Source organism: Lycorma delicatula, chromosome 3 (genome assembly GCF_047948215.1).
Source record: "Lycorma delicatula isolate Av1 chromosome 3, ASM4794821v1, whole genome shotgun sequence".
Lineage (NCBI taxonomy): Eukaryota > Metazoa > Arthropoda > Insecta > Hemiptera > Fulgoridae > Lycorma > Lycorma delicatula.
The window spans coordinates 32242275-32265447 of NC_134457.1; the positions used below are offsets into that span (position 1 = coordinate 32242275).

The 23173-nt window shown below is 29.2% G+C and overlaps 1 protein-coding gene across 1 annotated transcript in view; it reads right to left on the bottom strand.

The window, feature by feature from the left end:
• Pngl (N-glycanase Pngl) overlaps positions 1-22952 on the bottom strand; it is a 62658-nt gene extending 39706 nt beyond the window's left edge. The window contains exons 1-2 of the mRNA XM_075359613.1: positions 22825-22952; positions 4205-4291 (exon numbers count right to left, since the gene is read on the bottom strand). Of these exons, the coding sequence (XP_075215728.1) occupies positions 4205-4291; positions 22825-22919 (182 nt within the window). The 5' untranslated portion in view covers positions 22920-22952. The remainder of the gene's footprint in view (positions 1-4204; positions 4292-22824) is intronic.
• Between the last annotated feature and the right edge of the window lie 221 nt (positions 22953-23173).

Genomic DNA, 23173 nt, shown 5'->3' on the forward strand with positions numbered 1-23173 from the left:
TTTTTTATTCATTCATCATTTTAGTATAAATCTCACTTCGTGGCAATGTAACTAAAATACCTCCTACATCATTAAAAAATCCCAAGTATTAAATACACTGTAGCCACCAGCTGATCCCTCTCTCAAAGTTCCTTTGTATGAATTTTTGCTTTGGCTCCAAACAGATAAAAGATTTAAAAGAATACAAGTCATGATAGACATGGTTTTCAATTTCTCATATAATTCAATACCTCTTACTTCATGGGAACAAATTTTTTTAAAAATGAAAAAAATCAATGGGAATATTTAAGTACTAAGCCTGCTTGTATTACAGAACCATCTATGTCATCATTGTTTCTCTGTTCAACCTGTTATTTCTGTAAGAAAATATATTTGTGTCAATAGTAAAAATGGAGATCATTTTAGGTTAAGATGTAAGTAAGTTTTGTCAGCATGGTACTAATAGTATTTAATTTTTCTGTCACCTTAATTATTCATTTTATTTACCACAACAAAATACATTAAAATATAAAATACAAAATTTGATACAATACAAACATTATACATTTTTAAAATATACAGTTTAGTAGAATTCACTTAAACCAAAAAAAAAATTATGTTACTTACAGATTTATTTAACAAAACTATTAATTACCCTGATAGAAAAAAAAGTTTTTTAATGTTTCTCTAAGTGTAATATCATTTCTTGAATTGCTTTTTTGCATACATTACAGATCTGTAAATACAGTTTTTCTATCACCCGTAGTTTTAAATAAATTATACTTAAAAAAAAATTAAGCGAAAATATAGTTAAAATCTGTAAAATTTATAATTTTGCATGGCCATACCTAACTATGTTAGACTGATTTCGCTGATGCTTTTTTTTAATAAATAGCTTCAGGCAAATCCCGAATTCAAGTCCAATAGTAATTTGCTAGCATGTTAGTATTCCATTTCCCTTTACAGTGGCTTTCCATCACCGAAATGTCTTGGTGGAAATGTTCACCATTTACGTCTCCGAGGTTGTCTGGGAAAAAATCTGGATGTGAGTGGAGAAAATGTATTTTCAAAGACATACTACATTCCATAGCTCTGTATGAAGTAAGAAGTTGATTAACAATATTGTGGTAATTGTGAAATTTTTGTTTGCAGAGAAAATTTTTGCAAACATTTTTAAATGAAGCCCAAGTTGCACTTTCTACATTATTTAACATTGAGTTAAATACATCATCTTTGACCAACTCTTCTTTTTTGTTTGTTTGAGGACCAACAAATATTATTTCTTTAATTTTTCCTTCACTTACATTCAGAAATTTCTGCCTGATGAACAAAAATCCAGGACTATCCTTCTTCATTGCTTTTACAAAATTTTTCATTAGTCCTAGCTTGATATGGAGAGGGTGTAAAAATAATTTTTTGGGATCAACTAAGGGGTCATGAATAATATTTTTCCCATTTGCATTTTAGTTATCTCGTTTCTTCCATTTGGTAACATAATGTTTATCCCTAGCTCAGCTGTCCCATTCACAAAGAAAACACATGTACTTAGTATAGCCTAACTGCATGCCTAACAAAATACCTATAACTTTCAAATCACCACATATGTTCCAGCTATGTTTTTTATAATCTATTTTTAAAGAACGTCTTTAATCACATCATATGTCTCTTTCAAATTAATACCATAAGGAATTGGTATCGAAGGATATTTGATACCATTGTGTAGTAGAACCACTTTCTAACCTACGAAAAGGCGCTCCTCAGGTTTATGAACTTGTCCTAAGTGCAATATAAGCTCATCAATAATTGTGCAATAAACCAAATTATTTTCTCATTATTTTAAATAAATTTGTAAAGCAACCATATTATTATTTTTTTTTTTGTTTAAATGAATTCAGCAAACCTGTATTTCTTTTAAAAATGTATAATGTTTGTATTGTATTGAATTTTGTACTTTTTATGTTTTAATGTATTTTGTTAAATAACACTGATAAACATAATTTTATCAGTAAAAATTTCATAATTTTATTTTTTTTGTTTGTTAACATGCGATACATGATTTTTATCTGTTTTTTGATGCTGAATACGAATATGAACTCAGAATCTTTCTATCACCCTCCATTTTTGAAAAATTTTTAAATTTTAAGTAAAGGATTTTTTTCATTTTTCATCGTATAGTTAGCATTTTAACCTCCTATATTGTATTTTGTTAGCTCATTTTTTTAAACACATATTTAAAGATAATCAACTATCTTTATAGATCTTTTATCAAATATCTTGTAGATCTTACAGACAAAACACTGAAAACACATTGATATGAAATTTAATTTTGAGAGGCAGCATTCTGAGAGAAAACAATATCACTTCATTATAAATCAACTGATTAGGCAAAACTGCAGATAAAATGAAAAAAACTTTCACAACTAACACTTATTTTTTTTAAGAGAAAAACTTGGAGTAATTGATTATATAATTAATTACATCATATATGTTAATATGCATTTCAAATTTGAATGTTACATGCTATTTTAAGTTTTCAAAATTGAGGAAGAATGTTGAAATATGAAAGAATGCACCCAGTTCTGTTGAAGTAAGATATTAACCAACAATAGCATTACTTGAATATACACAAATTTTTAGTTAGTTGCTTTATACACAGTATGTAAGAGTATAAGGAATAAATTTATCATTCATTGACGCCTTTAGTATTATTATTTCAATAAGAAGTTCTGTTCCTTCCTCTTCTTCATCGCTATAATGCCAACCACTCGTATAATCTACTCATTTGCCTTAAATGACCAGTCCATTGTAACTGCTTTCCCTTGGTGTTGTCCCATAAATCACTCTTCATTATTTATTCATCTATCACAGAAATTATTGTAACATCTATAATAATTCATCCTCATGGGAAAAATGTTATTCTTTCATTTATTATCCAAATATTTTGCTCATAAGTGTGTAACTTTTGTTTTTACTCTATCATAAATGACAACATTGAACCGAAGAGTGAGTTACAGACAAAACATTCAAAACACATTGATATGAAATGAAACCATCTAAAAAGACAATCCTGAAAGAATTATTTGAGGACTGACTGCAAAGCAATTTTGCAAATCTCTAGGAATAAACCCAGTAAAATTTTAACAACTGATGATCTAAAAAAAATAAAGGATTGGTGTGCAATCCCAAACTTTAACTTAAAAACCATTATAATACATGACCACCAGTAAAAACAAGCACCCACCAGTTAAATAGAAAGACTCAATAGCCAGATACAGATGTCCAGCCTCTGCAATAAGTAGGGGGATAAAACACCCCCTGACACACTTACATTATGTTTAATGTGGAACAGTGAAAATGATAAGTTTGAAGAGATTATGTGATAAAATTTGAACTGAGTTGGGGTACCAATCAAGTATACCAGCAATGAGTCCTTCACCAGCATACTCCAATCTAGGAAAAAAGTGTGACACTGATCCATTCTATAGCAAGTACTAGAAACTATTCTGTACTGGAAATTGTTCAGCAAATTCACTGTACACTGGGAACAAAGTGTCTATTCATGAATAAAAGTGCAAGCTATTTTCCTTTGCAAATAGTAGAAGTAAATCCTTGTATTAAGTTTACATCAATATTGTAATTTTAATCTCATAGCAACATTCACCTCTTAGGTTTGAATAAATTTTTATGAGATATTGTGAATTTCATAGAATTGGAATTATTGTTTGTTTCATATAATTTACTCATTTTGTGAATAGTAAAGTACTGAACAGTAAATAAAGTACAATAGTAAAACTTTTAAAGTTTGCAATACTTCAATATCCTTTGTCAAACTAATATGATGTGACAATATGTGTAGAGTATAAACTAGACATGACGTATAAGTGTAAAGAATTGTTTATGGTTAAATAAAGGAGGGATATAATTATTAATGAAGACATAATTCAAAATAATATAACTGATATTTTAATTTACACATGTTTTATGAAGTAGAATGAGCAATCTTATATAGTGGTATAGATTAAATTGGCATTTGTAATTTATAGATTTGATGTAATAAATTTTTGGTAAAAAAAAAACAAAATAATAAAATAAAACATAAATTGCATATTTGCGGTATGGATGATAAAGTACATCATAAGACAAAAAGTTACTGTTTATTACACAAACATTTATACTACATTATAAATAGTTAATAAAAGGTACCAAAAAGTATATTATGACTTACATATTTAGAATATTTCTTTGTAATGTTGATGGCTTGTGCAAATTTACCCAAATTATCATAAATTTCTTCTTTTTGTACCTCATATCACTAAAAAAATTAAAACATCTTAAATTAATAAGAGAAACCAATTTGATTGACTTAACGTAATTAAAATAAGCAATTATCATTCATTTATATAATTGGATAAATAAGCTTTCATTAATAAATACACAATTTGAAAAAAATTAATTACAATACAATATTAAAATATAAAAGCACTCCCTTTAATATGGTGATTATGACAAAACCCCCATCCTTTTTAAAATGATGATCACCTATCATGCGGTGTTCTGCAACCCACATCTTAATCGATATCAGGAACAACCAAGATCTATTGCTTCACTAGGCATCAGAGCTCATCGTCTTTTCCTCCAGTTCTTACTGTTCCCCAATGTTATTACCCCCCCCCGCTTGGCAGCCTTCCCTCATAAAGTATTGTTTTACTCTCAAGAGCTGTATGCTATTGACCTTAAATATAATCAGTCCAACATTTCTACATGCACTTGTCTGTTCAGATTCCACGGGTATCTTGCAGGCAGCTAGTGAGATGTACTCCAGACCAGACACCCTGTTGTCTGTGAGTTACAGCCTATTATTTCTGAAATGACTCATCGTAACAAAACTGTGATCCTGCTGAATCCCAAGCCACATTGGAATTTCAGGCAATGAGTTAGCTGATAGTGCAGCAAAAGGGGCTGTTCACAGCCTTCTTTCAATTACATTATTTCAGAGACGATCTTGGCTGTTTTCTGAAGAAAGTAGTTCATGATGAGTGGCACAATGAATGGGATGCTACCATCAACAATAAACTTCACCCAGTTAAGAACACATGAAGCAGTTAAGAACACATGCAGGAATAAAAATCAAAAGGACATTTTCATTTGCTATTTGCGAATAGGGCTATACTCAATCATGGCCATCTCATGACTCAGACCAGTATGCTTGTTTTTGTTTCCTGCGACTGCCAAATAACGGTACACCACATCCTTGTGGACAGTGACTTACATGGCATTGTGTCAAAAATTTAAACTAATGTCTTGTTATTTCTTAAGGCCATGCATCTGTATTCAAATATTTGATTATTACTATCATGTGTTTCATCTATTCATGCCGTTTGGCATATGCCAGATGATAATTTTGTTGTTTTAAGTTAAGTATTTAATATTTTATTTCATTGTGGTCTTATTTTTTATTTGTAGCATATGTCATAGGCACTTTATATCTATACTGTCTATTTGAGGAATTAATTTTCATTATGATATAGCACATTTCAATTGTTGATTTTATTTGTTTCATAATAATGTTATTTTTTAAGTCAGTTTTGGTCTTACTGTTACTGCAGAAATATATAATTTAAAGTTGAATGTCTCTCCCCTATGGATTGTGGGATACTGCTTGTAAATAGAAGAAAAAGTTATCTAAAGGAAACAACCAGACAGATTGTTGTTATCATCATCTGAGGCACATAAGCTGTTCTATATATATTGTAAAATAATGTTGTACTTTTTCAAACTATTCCTTAAACTTTAATAATATTAGTGGCAAATCTGTAAATATCTTGCATAAAAAAAATCTTCAAAGTAATATACAAGATATCACAATTTTAAAATATATATGCATGGTCCAGATATTATCAATTACTTTTGTAATGCATGCATTACATGCATGTAAATACCACAGGAATGTGAAAGGACCCTCATTAATAAGAAAATTTTGAAAACTAAAGACAAAATTCATCTCAGAAAAATTAGTCACATATTATATAGTTGTAAAATATCAAAGATGCAAAGATCTTTAAAAAAAAATAAATGTATGACACATGAGCAAGTGTAAAGTAATTTACACTCAGCAAAACTGTAAAGTAATAGAAATTAAATTTAAATTCTGATCAAAAATTTAATAAGTTTTTCAATTTCATACATACCAACACTTAAAACTCTGTCAATTCTATGTTCTAGTTTAAAACTATGATACAATAACATAACATACAACTTGGCACATCTATGATACAATAACATAACATACAACTTGGCACTCGTCTCAATCACCTTATTTAGAACTCATTTTTTCTAAATAATATTCAGCTTTACCTGGCAAAGAAGTTCTAAAAACATTTTTTGAAATACTTGGTGATTATTGTTTTTTTTAAGGACAAAAAAAGGTCAATTGTAAATGAAGAGAAAAACTGATCAACAGATTGTATATACAGTAATTAAAGTTTTTCTTTAAAAAAAAAATGAAGAGAAAACTGATCAACAAATTGTATATCCAGTAATTAAAGTCCAAGCGCATGAAATATTAAGAGCTTGGATAATTGTAGGAGCTGCACAATAATGGAGATGCTCAGTAAAGTGGCTTAAAGCATGTACTTTTAAACAAGATCATAAAGAGGATGTAAAGGTTGTGACCTTATATGACCAACATAAGCTAGTATTTATCACCATGCTATAGAGAACAGTCATCACGTTTTGCTATAGTGCCAGATCAAAATATGCATGTAAAGAGTAAAAGATAGCCGTTATGGAGAGGTGTACACAACCAAACAAAGTCCAGCCAAGATCTCATTAAAGCTTAAAAGAATTATTCTTTTGGTGCTTTTATTGTTCTTCAGGCAAAAACCAAACCAAAGTTAGGATTAATAAACCAAATGGATTTAAAATACAAGAGAAATTCTGTTAAAAATTACTAAAACTAATAAAAAGAAATCAAATGTGATAGAAAGAGGAATTATTATCATCTGTCATGAAGAAGGATACACAACATTGAAGGATGTCACAAGGATACATAATATTGGATGGGTTAATAAAATTAGAAATGAAGAGGTCTACATATGAAAGGAGAAGAAATCTGTGATGAAATCTTGAAAAGAAAACAAATTTGGTGAGCATTTGTTACAAGTCCCCTTCATTGTTTTTCCTCATTAGCTAATTTATAAAAATTATGCCTATGTTTATATCTTCTTTTAATTTGATACATTCTGATGAAATTTGCTACAGTTTCCTAAGGAAAGATTTCTGATACTTCTTAATATAGGAACGATTTTAACTGAGAGATACAAAATCAAATTGTAAAGTGCTCCTCAATTGCTCTTATGGTACTCCAGTCTCTAACTTTAATAATCAATTTTTTTCAATTTTCTTGATATTTCCTTTTGTATCAATGAAAAGTGCAAGTTGTAAATAATGCACAGTACATACTAGTGGTACAGTCTTAAAAATCACCTGTTCCAGCCTTAAAAATTAAAGCAGTTAAATTTTGGTTTTATAAGCATTATAAAACATGATGTAACTATATGAGCATAATGTGAATATCAATATCTATATTTTAAGTGAAAGCATCTTGGTCAGTATTTGAGAGCGGTATTAACTGACTGCAGTGTATTGATGTTAAATGTAACATGAAATTAAAATCTAAAGCAAATACCATAATTCATACAATTAATAAACAATAACAAAAATGAGTACAATGCACTAAGTAACCAGATAACTTTTTTTATTTTTTATTATAGATTCTATAGTTTATAGACTTATATACAGTTTGCCAATTTATATAACTTACCAAGTCATAGAATTTCTTAATACCTTTCTTATCCATACCATATAAAAAAGCTCTTTCTTATCGCTTTTACAAACACAATTTTTATTCTCTTACTTGTTACTACAGCAATAAAATTTGCTTTTCCTCTTTCCAAAACCTATTATAAAATTCCTAAAACCCCTAACCATCTTTGTTGTTAAGTTTCGTTATGTGTATCATTTATTTTGAATTATTAAGGGGGGGAGTATACAAAGTAATTTAGGAAAAATACAAAGAAAATGCAAAAGGTTTTTTTTTCTTATAGCCTAAAGTGTAGTGAAAGTAAGGGTGTAATTGCTTTTTTTTTGTAACGTAGAAATACATTTAATAAAATAAAAACTAAAACAGTATTTGTGCCATTCGACAGTCTTTTTCTAATAAAAAAATTAAGAAATATCAATACAAATTGCTCAGCTACTACGACTCATAAAACATTATTTTGTAGCTCTTTTCTTTGATTAAGTAGTTGGCAACTCTTCCATGAGATAGCACTATGACAAAGGATTTTCAAACATTTCAATAGCAAGTGTAATCTTTTATCAGTTTGACTTACTTTTTTTTTCTGTTCAGCTTTTGGAACCACTGTAAGGTTATTCAGAGGATGATATGTGTGAATGTAAATGAAGCGTAGTCTTGTACAGTCTCAGGTTGACCATTCCTACCAGCCGGGTTGGTCTAGTGGTTCACGCGTCTTCCCAAATCAGCTGATTTGGAAGTCGAGAGTTACAGCGTTCAAGTCCTAGTAAAGCCAGATATTTTTACATGGATTTGAATAATAGATCGTGAATTCCGGTGTTCTTTGGTGGTTGGGTTTCAATTAACCACACATCTCAGGAATGGTTGAACTGAGAATGTACAAGACTACACTTCATTTATACTCATACATATCATCCTCATTCAGCCTCTGAAGAATTATCTAAACGGTAGTTACCGGAGGTTAAACAGGAAAAAGAAAGAGGTTGACCATTCCTGACATTTATGGTTGTTATGCTGCTACCTATAAATTATTACTATCTCGATTAACCTTTGTTTTGGTGTTAGTAATGTTTGTTTTGTTTTCATGGATCATTAGTAAATTACTTGTTTATATTCTTATTATATCAATAGAACTATTAATCTAGAGATGGAATATTCTAAAAAACTGTAATTTTTTTATTCTTGTGTTGATTTCTTAGGTTATATTGAAGGTATAACAGCCCGTAACTATAGGTAAGATTTGTTAATAGTGAAAATTTCGTGAACAAATTTTATTATTCTATATTTAAGGAAATTATCCCTGGTAACGAGAAATGCTGTAGTCACAGTAAAAATGAACAAACTGAAGTTGGCTGAGAAAAAGAGATAAAAATTTAAATGTTTGTTTCTTTTAAATTAAAATTCATTGTTTTTAAGGAGACAAGAACCATAATTTCAGTTCTATAAAAGATGCATGAATTTTTTAAATTCTTTCCAGAATTTCTGTGATTTGTAAGAGGCTAATCAATTAAATTTGAATATATTTTTTTCTTTTAATTTTTAAAGTTAAAATAATTTACTTTCTTCTTAAACCTTTTTTCAGAAAATTATAATTTGACATTAAAAAACGTTAACTCAAAACCCCTCTTACAAATCATAGAATGAGATTTTATCTCTTATTTAACACCAAATTTAATAAATATTAAAGAGAATTTTATGACTGTCTCTGTTATGCCCTGTATTTTTACTTCAACCCTTATTTTAGGAGGTGGGTACCGTCCACCTCCTTAGTTGTAAATATGTATAATAAAAATATTTCATTTAATTACAGGAATCAGAATTACAAAATATCAACTTGATATTTTCCTTGACTAACAGGAAAAGAATTTTTTTCGGTATACTCCCCCCTTAAATAATTAACCATCTAAAATCTAATTTTGTGAGAGAGAGATTTAACACCAGAAAATTAATTTTCTGAACATAACTTACATTTACCACAGCTGTAATTTAGATTGTTTTTGTTGTACTTGCATAGAAAAAGTTAGTTTTCAATTTTATCTCTGCGTTGAGTTGCTTTATCTTGTTATGTAGATACGTTGTTGTTTTAATTCTTCATTAAGTTAATGAAAATAAAACTCACACTTGACTACCAAAAATCATAGCACAAACATTTTCATTTAATTTAGAAATTTACCAAATTACATAGAATTCATGGATTCTCAAATATTTTAAAAACAGCTGTGTATAAATTGTTTTTTCAGTTATCATAGATTCTTTCAATTGTTACAAAATTGGATTTATTATTTTAAAAATGATAGAATGAAAATACAGAAGAGTTAATCTGCAGCCTCAATATTTTTTTAATATTTTATAATAAAAAAAAGAAGAAATTGGGTTATTATTTAATTGAATATTTTTACAATCAACTTGACATTGGTCGCTGCAGAAAAAATTATATCTTTGATCGTGCCATGAAAGTTTTTAACATATTCCAAATACCCATTGCTTTTAATGCATTCAAATGGATTTTATGTAATGTTTTTACTTCCTTGTACTAAGTAAAGTAAGTATTGGGATGACGAAAATGTTGGTTTTCAGATTTCAGTGGAAATATCCATTTTGACCATCCCTGAATCCATTTAGACGAGTTTTGGTATGACGTCTGTACATATGTACATATCTTGCCTAACTCAAAAACAATTAGCCGTAGGATGTTGAAATTTTTGTATTTAGGACTGTTGTAACATCTAGTTGTGCACCTCACCTTTTGATTGCAATCAACTGAACCAAAAAAGCCCAAAATCAAAAAACAATTTGGAGCTTTTCAGCGATATAAGTAAGTGGTACTAATTTTAATTCATTCCAGAGTTATAGCCAAATGAAATATTTGGATCTTACAAGGGAAAGGCACATCGGTTCGAATTGGACTTCATCTCATTTTTATTTAACTTTTTTTTTTTAATTTAAATATATTGATTTATTAATTATTATATATTAATAAATTATATTAATATATATTATATATATATATTATATATATATATATATATATATTAATATTGATTTTTTGATCTTAATTTGTATACATGTTCTCTAATTTTCAAATTTTCTTTCTCTTTATATTCATTATCTTCTCTTAATCTTTTTATTCTTAACTTGATCATAACATTTTCTTCATCTTTATATTTATCATCTTCTCTTAGTCTTTTTATTCTTTCTTTGGTTTTAACATTTTCTTACTCTTTATATATATCATCTTTTAATCTTTTTATTCTTTCTTCGGTTTTAACATTCTCTTCTTCTTTATATTTATCATCTCTTAATTTTTTTTATTCTTCCCTTGTTCTTAACATTTTCTTCCTCTTCATATTCATCTTCTTGTCATTCTATAGATATATTTCTTCATGTTATCTTTCTTCTCCTGTATGGTTTTTTTTTTTTGCATTTTCGATTATTCACCTAATAATTCAATAAAAACTGAATATTTTACACCATAAGGTCAAAATGAACATTTGTAACCAGTATACAGGAGTTCATTAAACAGAATAGTTTAATTATTATTAACTTTTATTTATACAACACACCAGAAATCTAAAAGTTTTGTTAATCAGCGACTCGTGATGATACGAATAATAATAATAATAATTAAAGGGACTCCCTTTATTACTCATATTACTGATCTAGTAATATGAGTAATAAAGGGACTTTTACTCTTTCCTCATATTTCATTTAAGATTGCTGAATTAATTGTATAAATATCTTAGTTAATAAAAACTAATAATTCAGCAGTTGTGTAACTGTCCACTTATTAAAGAATTGGAGGATAGTATTTCACTTTCAAATGAAATAAGTTTAAATGATGTGCAGCAAAAAATGTTTATATGCAATTTAATAGGTGTACAAGGTGTACATGTGGCGTCCATATCTGATTTTTTATTTATATTTTTAATATTTAATTAGCTTACAATGTATGGCAAAAAAAGTATAATTTAGTTGTGGTTGTTGATAATCAAAACTAATTGACTTTTCACATGTATTTTATGAAGTGCTTTGAGTTTCCTGCGAGAATAAAATACAACAGAATTTGCAGTGACTGGGCATTTTGTCCCAACTATGGATTAATTTCTTCTACAATTGCCAGCAAGTTTAAATGGAAATTTATAACTAAACATCTTATGAGATGTGGATTCATAGAAATTAAGCCGTCTTTTTAAGAAATTTTTTTATTGATTATGGTTTTTTAGTATTGCGAGAAATTATTTTGACTCTTTATGTTATAGAAAGAAAAAATGCTGATAAAAGCAATCTGTATCTTGTTCTTGCCACCTGAATATTCTCCCTTATTTAATCGACTCTAAACACCCTACTCTTAGAAAAATATGAAATATGTTAATTTACTATTTTTATAACTACAATGTCATACTATCATCAATTTTGTTGTCATCTTGTGAATGAATAGCAGTAACATTTTTGTTTTTCATATGCTAAGAAAAGTGCATGTTTTGCTGTTTAATATTAATAGAAATAGAAGCTACCTCTCTTTTTTGTTGTATTATTCAAGCTATAGTTGGTTTTAATTGAATATGTTTTTCCAAGGGTTAGATTTAAGTTGCATTAGAAAATTTCCTTGAATTTTTTTAAAAATCAGTACATGTAAGTTCTTTATTGATTCAAGAAGTTGGTCTTTGATGTAACATGAAACCAAGTAAGGATGGCATAAGGTAAGGAGAGTTACAGCGTTCAAGTCCTAGTAAAGCCAGATATTTTTACATGGATTTGAATAATAGATCGTGAATACCAGTGTTCTTTGGTGGTTGGGTTTCAATTAACCACACATCTCAGCAATGGTCGAACTGAGAATGTATGACTACACTCATACATATCATCCTCATTCATCCTCTGAAGAATTATCTAAGTTACCGGATACTTACAGTAGTTACCGGAGGCTAAACAGGAAAAAGAAAAAAGGTCACACACTAAAAGTATAAATTTAAAATATGAAATTCACAACATAAATTACAAAACAAAAGAAACTATTTCTAGTTTGATGTACAAAATTAAGAAAAGAAAGTGAAATTAATTTCAGTTTTCCTTTCTTTTTTTTGACATTAATATAGATGACCTAACAAGACAGTCAGAAGCAAAGAAAAAAAACAAAAAAAGAAGGATGTTCAATGAATGTCCTGTACTACAAAATAATTCTTATATATAGATTCCTCCATATATTTCCATAGTGTCAAAAGAATTACTAAATACTGATTTAGGCAGACTTAAGTGTCATTGAGATAAACTAAATGCTCATCATTTTGTAGAATATCTCTTCAAACATTTACTAAGTTGTTTTTCGTAATTGAACGTCACATAATGAGAAAAGATACAAATTCAATTCTGTCTATTGAAGAAAGGTTGTTTATAACATTAAGGTAAAAAAATTTTATAGAACTAATAATGCTTCAATTTTACCTTAACCTAAAATGCTGAATAATACTATTATCAAAAACAATGATTAACAAGGTTTATATCTTCCGTTTTCATTACTTCCCATTTAACACTGAAACTATTATAATGGTAGAATAGCACTGCAGAAAAATACAGAGATGTATGAGGGACATGTACATTATTTTCATTTAAAATTTCATTAAAAGGAATAAAAATAGTAGCTTAAACCACTTCTTTTGAGTATCGCTGAGTTTGATTATTCTTTCTTCTTAGTGTTATGCTTGCTGCTGAAGGAACTCAGATGTATATCTGCAGTTTCAGTACTGTGAATACTGCATTTATTAAAAGTGAAAATTAAGACGCATTTCAAGACAAAGGAAATTATCTATATAGCTAAGCTAACTCCTTACATTCCTAATGTTGCCACCATGCTACCTGCCTTAAATTACAAGACATGCTGTTGTGATCAGAGATATGTCTGCTACTAGCTGGATAATGAGAAACACGATTTTGTGATAAGTTGGACAATTGGTTTAAAAAAAACATGTCTATAAACAAGACAGCAATGGTTTATATTTGACACTCATTTATTATTGTAGTTAACTTTCTTTATTTTTTCAGTGGTTGAATATAAAAATTTGTCTGGTAAGTAATTGAAAATCAGTTGTGAACATGACAGTATTCCATTCAAAAAGTGTAGGTTACTTCTATTGTAAACAGTAAAGGTAATAATACTTGCAGAAAGTGAACTTTATGAACTTTACACTTTTCTAAAGCTGTCTTGTTAATGAAATATTAGCTTCTACCAGTCATTATAACATTTTTTTAGTAAATTGGGCTGTATTTTGGTATTTACAATTTTTCAGTAAATCCATTTTGTCTTTTCATTTGAATTACTGAGGAACATACCAATTTTTTACCAATTTTTATATTTAAATTTTCAGCTTGAAGAAGTTATATTACAGAACTTTTCTTGCGTAGATGACTGTTTTCATAGTTAGTGATTTGTTTCACCATGTACCAAATATTTTCAATTGGATTCAGCTCACAATAAATAGGGAGGGAATCTTAAAAAGGAACAAACTTTTGAGTAAATAATAATTTATTTTGTGTTGCATATTTCATTATTTTTTGTAACATTTTATTTTCATGTAACTCCCTATATGTTTGTGCAGAGGCAATATGTTTGTGCAGAGGCTGCGCAAACATATATTTAATATATTATATTTAATGTTTTTTTGTGCGATTATAAATCTGATCTATAAAAGGATTATAATTTTATTATAAAAGCATGATTTAATAGAAACATTATAATTAAAATTAGCTTATTATAAAATAAATTATATATTCTTTACAATTTTACTAATATAGCTCTTCTATTGACTTAGTACATAAGAAATAATGTTATATTTTTTTTGCTGACTAACAGGAAACATTTGTGACGATTAATTTATGTATGATAGCTCTATAATGGGAAAAATCATTTTATGAAAAATAGATTCTACTGTTTATATTAGGCCTAATCTAAACAGTATTATATTATTAAGACAATCATGGCGATACTCATACTTAGAAGAGCCATTAAAAGATGGAGGCATAATGCTAGAAACAACATGATGGCACAAAAATCATGGTAAAGATGGTAACTCTACTTGTAAAATCCACCAAAGAAGAACACTGTTATGCCATTAATTTTTTTTAGCACAGTGGGGATGGAACCAACACGAATTTATTGATGAATGAAAGTTCAGTTTTAATATGTGTCTGTCACTAAAGCAAATGTATGACACACTATAAGGTTTGTAAGTAGTATTCTATAGTAGATTCTCCTTGACTAAATATGACATACCAAAAAATGAGTGTCATGTATCAGTACACGTTATCATTCATAAAGCCAGAAATTTGCAAGTTGTGGTGTAATGGGGAGCCATTATATTTTTGAACAGACAGTGAACAATGAATGTTTAAACATGCTGCATAATAATTTTGTTCCTCAGCTTCTTGCAAAAGGGTTGCAATTAGAAAACGAGTGGTTCATGCAGAGTGGAGCCAGACCACACACACAGCTATTGTTGTTTTAGACTTTTCATGACACTTAAACGCAAATGTCATTTCAAACCAGTTTCCTAATCATTTTGGGTGTGGCCAGAACTGGCCCCCAAACAGTCCTGATTTGAATCAGTGTGATTATTTTCTTTGGGGATTTCTAAAGGAAAAGATTTTCGCTAAACATCCTTGTACAGTGATGCAACTGTGAGTGCTGATCATTGAGGATTGTGTCGTTGAGTCTATTAACAATGTAGGAGTTTGTGTTGAAGAAGTTGCTAGATGTGATGGTGGTCATATTGAACATGTGATAAGCAGAACATAATCCCCAGGCATATAGTGAAAACGTATTTTGCTTTTCTGTATTGCTATTCAAATAAATATTTTTTAACAAAACCAAATGTTGGATCATTTCATGCACCACAATGTAGTTGTGGGCTCTAATGCTCAATGCTTAAAGCTTTTTTTGAATCAAATTTGTGGGTTGTAAGTTTCAGAGTAACAGACAGATGGACAAACAAAAGTTCTTAAGTTCTAACAATTTCTTTAATAATGCATTAATAACAAAATCTATATTAATATCTTAAAGCAAAAAAAACTGAAAATTCTCAGTGTACAGACGAACAATTCCTTTTTTTTAAACAAAGATAGATGCTTAAGAAAACCAAGTAAGATTGTAAAGAAGAAAATTTAATGACAATCTATTTTAATTATGAATTTATTATATTTAAATCAGTTATTATTAATTGCCCTGAAATGACAAAATCTCTTAATGCACTCATACTATGGAAATTTTCTTTACTCGTGACTCTTCAATATGACATTTGAAGAAGCTAAGAAGATTCACCTTAGATTTGGGGAATTCTCTTGGTATTTACATTAGTATTTTCTAAACTCTTTCTATTGCCTACTACTGTCTATTGAATATAAAATGTACAGATGCATATAGTTATCTATTATGAACATATTTTGCACAGAAGTATGCAGACAAAAGTAAAGTGTATTAATACTTATTATCCAACAAATTTTTTTTTGAATGGAATTAGTCTGCCAGTCAGGATTATTATGCATGATGCACAAATGTTTTAGAAAATTCAGAACATCAAAGAGCCGAAAGTGTAAAAAAATTTAGGTTATATACTGATTAATTATATCTGTGGCCTGCATTGTTTTCTGAAGAATATCTTCCAGGAAATAAGGAGCAAGTGAATACCATAAAATGAAACTTTTGCATATGCTTTTGTACAATACAGCTGAAATCATAATCACTGACATAAATGTTTTCTTCTTTTTGTTTTTAATAGTAACAAACAGTTGTCTGGTTAGTTTAATGGTTTGATGCTATTTTCCAGTCTGTTCTTTGCTGCTCTTTTAACCTTAAGTTAATTACTTCATTCTACATCCTGACTTAGCAGTTTTATGAATTTCAGTATCTATATTCCTCGTCCTCATCAGTTTTTACTCAAAACAACTTTTTGTACTATGAAATTAACTTTAAATAATGTAGCCAACCACTTTAACATAAGCTTCTGCAATTTGAAGTTCTGACTCAAAGATTGCCTTTGGTTTTTTACTTTCTGATGATTTCTTGAACAGGCTTCACTCAAGATCTGATTGAGAAGAATGTTTATTTCTGAAATATTTCACCCAAAAGTATTCTATCATACTGATTTTCTAAAAAAAAAAAAAATAAAAGAAATGAGGAACAGCAAAAAAATAATCAATCTATTAAATTTAATAAATGGTCGTTAATACTTTTAATGAATTTAATCTCATTTAACTATTTTTTTTGTTTTGTCAGTTAATAAATTACAGAATTTAAAAACTGATGGTATAGGTCTGCTACACTTCTCAAAAGTATTTCCAAAAATTTCTTTATAGTTATAACTGTTATGTAATTAATAACAGGAGACTTTTTCAAATTTATATGACAGTCCTCCTTGTTTGTGCCAATTTGCATGATTTTGCTACTAATAAAATTCTGAACTTCTGGGATATTGTTACGTTGTATTCCCCTATTTTAATATTTATTTTCTTCTTTATAATATTTTATTACCTTAGTATTATTTAGTTTTAGTATTATTTTCAAACTTAGTTTTTTTCCAAAGAATAAATTCATGCCAGACATTTTTTTTTGAAATTCATCTATTTTTGGGTTTTGGTGTAAAAAAGAATATTGTCAGTAAATCTTATTGGTTAATGAGTGAAGGGGTTAGGAGAACCATCTTTACCAAATAGCACTTCATACTGTTACTTTTGTAGGCATTCATGGAATCATCAGACAATCTAAAGCATATTTGTTTTATAACCTCAGACGTAGGGATTTTTTTTCAGAGAATACTTAACCAGTATTTTAAAATCTCTGGGTTATTTCATAAGGACCGATCTAACAGATACCAAGGATGTATTGGTTTTTATGAACAATTGATTATATTGATTCTTCAGAACCTGGCACTCTCTCAGCATAGGGATCCTAGCGAAGTCAGATTTACACTCATGTGGTAATGGGGGAAGAAGTAATCAAAGATAAGGAAAAAGAATGATCTATCAATCAGGATAGACTGGGATAGTTTATCATCTTGTTCAGCATCCTCAGTGAAACTGAACATTCTGTCTTAATTCATTCATAATTTTCCTTCAATTTCAATACTGCTTTTATGTACAAGTTGTAAAGCAACAAGGATAGATTGCATCTCTTATCTCATTCTTTCTAAATCAGAGCTCACTTTTCTTCATCTTCTACTCATATAACTGACAAATGATTTTTATTTATACTGTAACTCTCAATTTTTGTATTAAGTTTTCTTAAAATATTTAAATGTTTTATCCCATGCTATATTATTACATTATCAGCCAGTTTCTCCAGATATGAAAGAATCGGATCTTATTTTATTTATTTTAAACAGAAATAATTTGTATTAAAATATAAATATATATTATTAAAAAAAACAAAACAAAACAAAATTTGAATTCTTATTTTTACTTTATTCATAAGCACACTCTTTGCACAGTGTTCAGTGTGAGTTGTAATATTTGTCGGACTCTGTTGCGTGCTTATTGAGAATAAGTACATTGTATACAATTTCTTCACCTATTGTTTCCTCCATCATCTTTATTTTTAAAATATTTGCATTGCTTGTCTTAAATTATAATACTAAAATAAATTAAATTGTAATAGTAGCTTTTGGGGATTATTATTTAAATAGCCAAGGATAGGACGTTAATGTCTGTGCTGCTACTTATCCTAAATTTTTTTAGGTATTAATATGTATTCTATAAAATATATGCTTGTCAGATAACTTATGAATATTAGCTAGTTTTAACCCTTATTTCTTTGGAGATAAGTGTTTCTATACATATAAAATCAATAATGCTGTTTTTGGATTTAATAACCATCATACCCGACAGACATTACGGCTTAATTTAGACTCTTATATCATACTATTTTAAAACTGACATTCTGTATTAGAGTTATGGCTGTTATTTTAATCATCAAAAGAAATAACCCATGCCACATTTGAAATCTCCTTTCAGTGACAGTTTAGAAAAACTAGTGCATTGACATTATTATTTATAGACCAAAACTGTTTTTGTAAAAAACCTTGAGAACAGTTAAAGAAATTCATTTAAAGTACAAGGGGATCAATTTAAACTTCTTAAATATCTGTATCTCTCTGGAAATTAAAAATATAAGGTGAGTGCACATACAGGAAGAAAACTAATTTCTCATACCCATACAAATACGCGCACTTCAACTTTACAATGTGCAATCCATTTATAATACATCATTTAGTAAAACAATGACAGCTATCTTATAATTATGAAGCTCCTAATTCATTCCAAGTTTATTAAAAGGACCATATTGCTAGTGTAACATACTGCTATAGTGTATGTAATATGTGAAGGCGGGTCAGTAGTTTCCTCCAGTTCTCTAACACCAGCAGCCAAAGTAGTGTATTCCAAATGTCACATCCGTTAATTTGCAATGACTTGTACTGTACCCAATTATGATGTTATTATAATAATGAAATACGTTCTGGTAATTTGTTATTACAAATAAGATTATTTATGCCTAATATTTTGTTCAAGATATATATGAAGTAATTTATTTATCTCTTGAAAACATACTTTCAATTTTATATTAAAATAAAGTTTTACTATAAATAAACAGAAACAGTGACGTAATACAAAAGCACATGAAATGAGTTGTTTATTTATTATAGGCTATAGTGTTATGATTTTCTTTGACATGGCTTGGTTAATTGTGAAAATTATTTTTAATATCACATATACATTACTTTTGTAGCTTCCAGTAACAAGTGTTCCACATGTTGAGTTACAGGAGTGAGGTAGAGGCAGCTTGCAGGGAGGACCTGCCTTTATTTTTTACGTACACTATAGTGAGTAAAGTTAATTAATCTTGCACACCAAAAAGAATATGTTGTATCTCTAGATTGAAAATTTTTATCTGTTATAGAATAGCTGTATTTTATACAGTTATTAGAAGGTGTTTTTGTACTTTTGTCACAAGATTGCCTGCACACTTTCTTCTTTCCCAGACTTGGAATATCCATCAAAGTCTAAACTCAGACATTTATTAGGGGCTAAGTTCAAGTTAGTCATAAAGTCTTCAGTGACTTTGGCAATATTTATGGCATTACGTCCTTCAAGCTCTACAATGTCTAAAAATTCTTCAATTCTGATGGTCTTTTCATTGAAGAAACATAATCTAATAGACAACTGTTCTTTGCCAGAAATATCTGCTGTTTTTTCAACCAAAATACTGTAAACGCAAGCATTTTTAACCCTTAGGATAATGTGTTTCCTGATTGTAATGCCACATAAGATCAATTATTTCATTTTGGATGATAGGTGATCAGTATGACACATACGAGGTCTGTAAATAAAGTAATGAGACTTGTTCAGAAAAAATTTTTATTTACAATCCAATTATGCATGCACTCTATCACCTTCAAAATAGTTCTCTTAGGAAGCCATGCAATGCTTCAAATGGGTTTCCCACTCTTCATAGCAGTAATGGAACTCAGAAACCGGAATATCCTTCAGATGGTTGGTTACATTTTTTTTTTTATGCTTTCTTCTGTTCTAAAATGGTGTATACTTTGGGGTGTTTTTTAAATTCAGGAACAGGAAAAAGTTGCAGGGACTCAAATCAGGTGAATAAAGTGGTTGAAGAACTACAGGAATGTTTTTCTTTGGCAAAACTCATTAATTGAGAGTGCAGTGTGACAAAGTGCATTGTCATGATGAAGCATTCATTTGTCTTTGATGGCTGGTCTCGTGCGGGTAACTCTTTTCCAGTCTTTCAAGAATTTCTCAGTGAACGTATTGATTTATAGTCTGTCCTGTAGGCAAAATCTCCTTATCAACAATGAATTACTATTGAAGAAACAAATTAGCATGGTTTTGATTTTTGCTTTGCTCATTTTTACTTTTTTGGGATGTGGTGAGTTTGAAATGTGCCACTCCTTCCTCTCACATATTGTTTCTGGGTTATACTCAAATATCAAAGATTCATCACCAGTAATACATTTTTTTAGAAAATCAGTATTAGTTTCAATTCGTCGTAGAGGACAGCAATTCACATTCACCCTGTTGTTTTTCTTTTCAACAGTGAGGTTTTTTGGGACTAATTTTGCACAAACATTTTTCATGTCCAATTCGTTTGTCAGAATTTGTGGTATTGTTCAAATTCAATTGTTCTGACAGTAAATCGACCCGTCGTACCGTATCAAATCTCTGATTCGCTCAACATTGTCATCACTTTTTGACGTTAACGGTCTTCCAAAGAGAGGATCGTCCGCAACTGATTCCCGACTATCTGAAAATGCTTTAAACCACCCAAAAACTTGGGCTCGTGAGAGCGTTATCTACATACGACCTTTTCAATTTTGAATAAATTTCAGTAGCATTCTCACCATGTTTAACACGTAACTTGATTGCACAATGTTGCTTATTAGTATCACTTATTTTTGTTAACGCACACGAAAAACTCGTTTCACAAAAAGTTTGTTTACGTTTCACGTGGCTACAATGGACTAAAAATATTAATACATATTATAAATCAGCTGTTCATATAACAGTATGTTTACTTTACAGTTTTACCAGTTTGGCTCCCTCAAAAAAGTAGTCTACTTTATTTACAGACCTCGTATTTCAGTCCATGCATAAAATGGTCTTTTAGTTGTAAACTACTCACTTCGATGTGTAAATTGCGTAAGTCTATAAGTAAGCCTTCATTCAGATTTTTGTCTCCGAAAGGGAAATCAAGTGAGCCAGAAAAATGTCGCAGGAAAACAGTTGAAGTACGTCTTGTTTTTCTGTTAATTTTCGTTTAGACTGGTGAACTGGATATCCATTGGAAGGCCCTACATGAACAATTTTGCAGATTACATTGCAGTCGCTGGTACTGTACATGTGCTCTGCAATATTCGTACACGCCCTTGTATTTAGTGAAACGTCTTTTCCAATATCATTTTTATGACAACCATCGTCTTCAATTTCTCTGTGTTGCACAGTGGTTTGAACCGCAGAAGTAGGCCTCGCAGTGTTTGAACTAGAGGGTGGCTGTACTTCTTTTTCCTCATCCTCATCGCTGCTGCTGGAATTTGTTTTTCGTTTTAAATTCACTTTAAAAAAAATAACTTTAATTTGACCAAATGACGTGGCATCTCGCTGCATTGGTTTGACAAGGAAGTTTCTAACCGACATTTTGATCAAAATTGAGTTATACGATATATGACTATGCTAGTTCAGCTTAATTAAAAAATATGACTCTTACTTCAACATTAAAAATTTATGACAGATTCATCAATAGAAAGTTTATCAGACATTTTTTAAAAACCAGTTTTTTGGACATGGGACTCCAAAATGAATATTTCGATATATCCATATCATAATCATAAATTTGTTGGAAGTTAGTTTGTTTTCCTTTTTTTTTTACTGACTAATTCAAGATGAACTCGGAACTATGCAAAATAGAAGAAATATTGATAATTAGGCCACTTTGAATTATTTTTAATTGTTATCAAAAGTATTGATTATTTAGAAAAACTTAATTGTAAACTTAAGTTAAAAACTCTACTATATGTTGAAAGATCCAAAAGAATCCCTAGTGGCATAACACATACAAGCACAGAAAAGTAATAAAAAAGAATAACAAATTTTAAGGTACTTGCTTTTAAAGCAAGATCCACGCTTATGTAAATTTACGATACATAATTACAAGTTAAATAAAAGCATGTAATAAATTTCACAGTAGGCTGCTTACTAAAAATGTGCTAAATATTACAAATGTATGTGCTTAAAAAATAACAGCTATTCTGAGATTACTTAGAAATTTTGTATCTGATCTTTGTTTTTTTTATTGTACTGCCTAGACAAATTCAAGGTAAGCACCAAGGTCGAAGCAACTGTGTGATAAGACTTAAAAGCACAATTTTCTTGTTATATGAAAATGATTTAAACATTTAAAAAAGTGTTATTATAGGTCCGAATTAATCCTTGAGCTTATGAAAGAAAGATAGTTTTACAACCATACTTACCTAATTGTATAAAGTAGAATAATTACTTTAAAAGGGGTAAAAAAATCTATAAACAAAATATTAAGAAAATAATAAAATTTCTTTGAGTAAAACATGATCTATTTTCCCATAAATGCTTACCGTGCGCCTTACTGATCATGTATCATTCGCGTATCAAAAGTATAAATTTTATAGTATTGAAAAAAATGACTACCGTTTTGCTTTGGTAGAAGAAATAAAATTTGCCCGATAATATCCAGTTCCAGCAAATGACAATATCTAAAAATAAGATTATAATTTGTTTTCTTTCATTGGTTATAAACATGGAAGAAGTAGTGTCTTTGGATTATTTTGTTTTGTTGTTCAAATA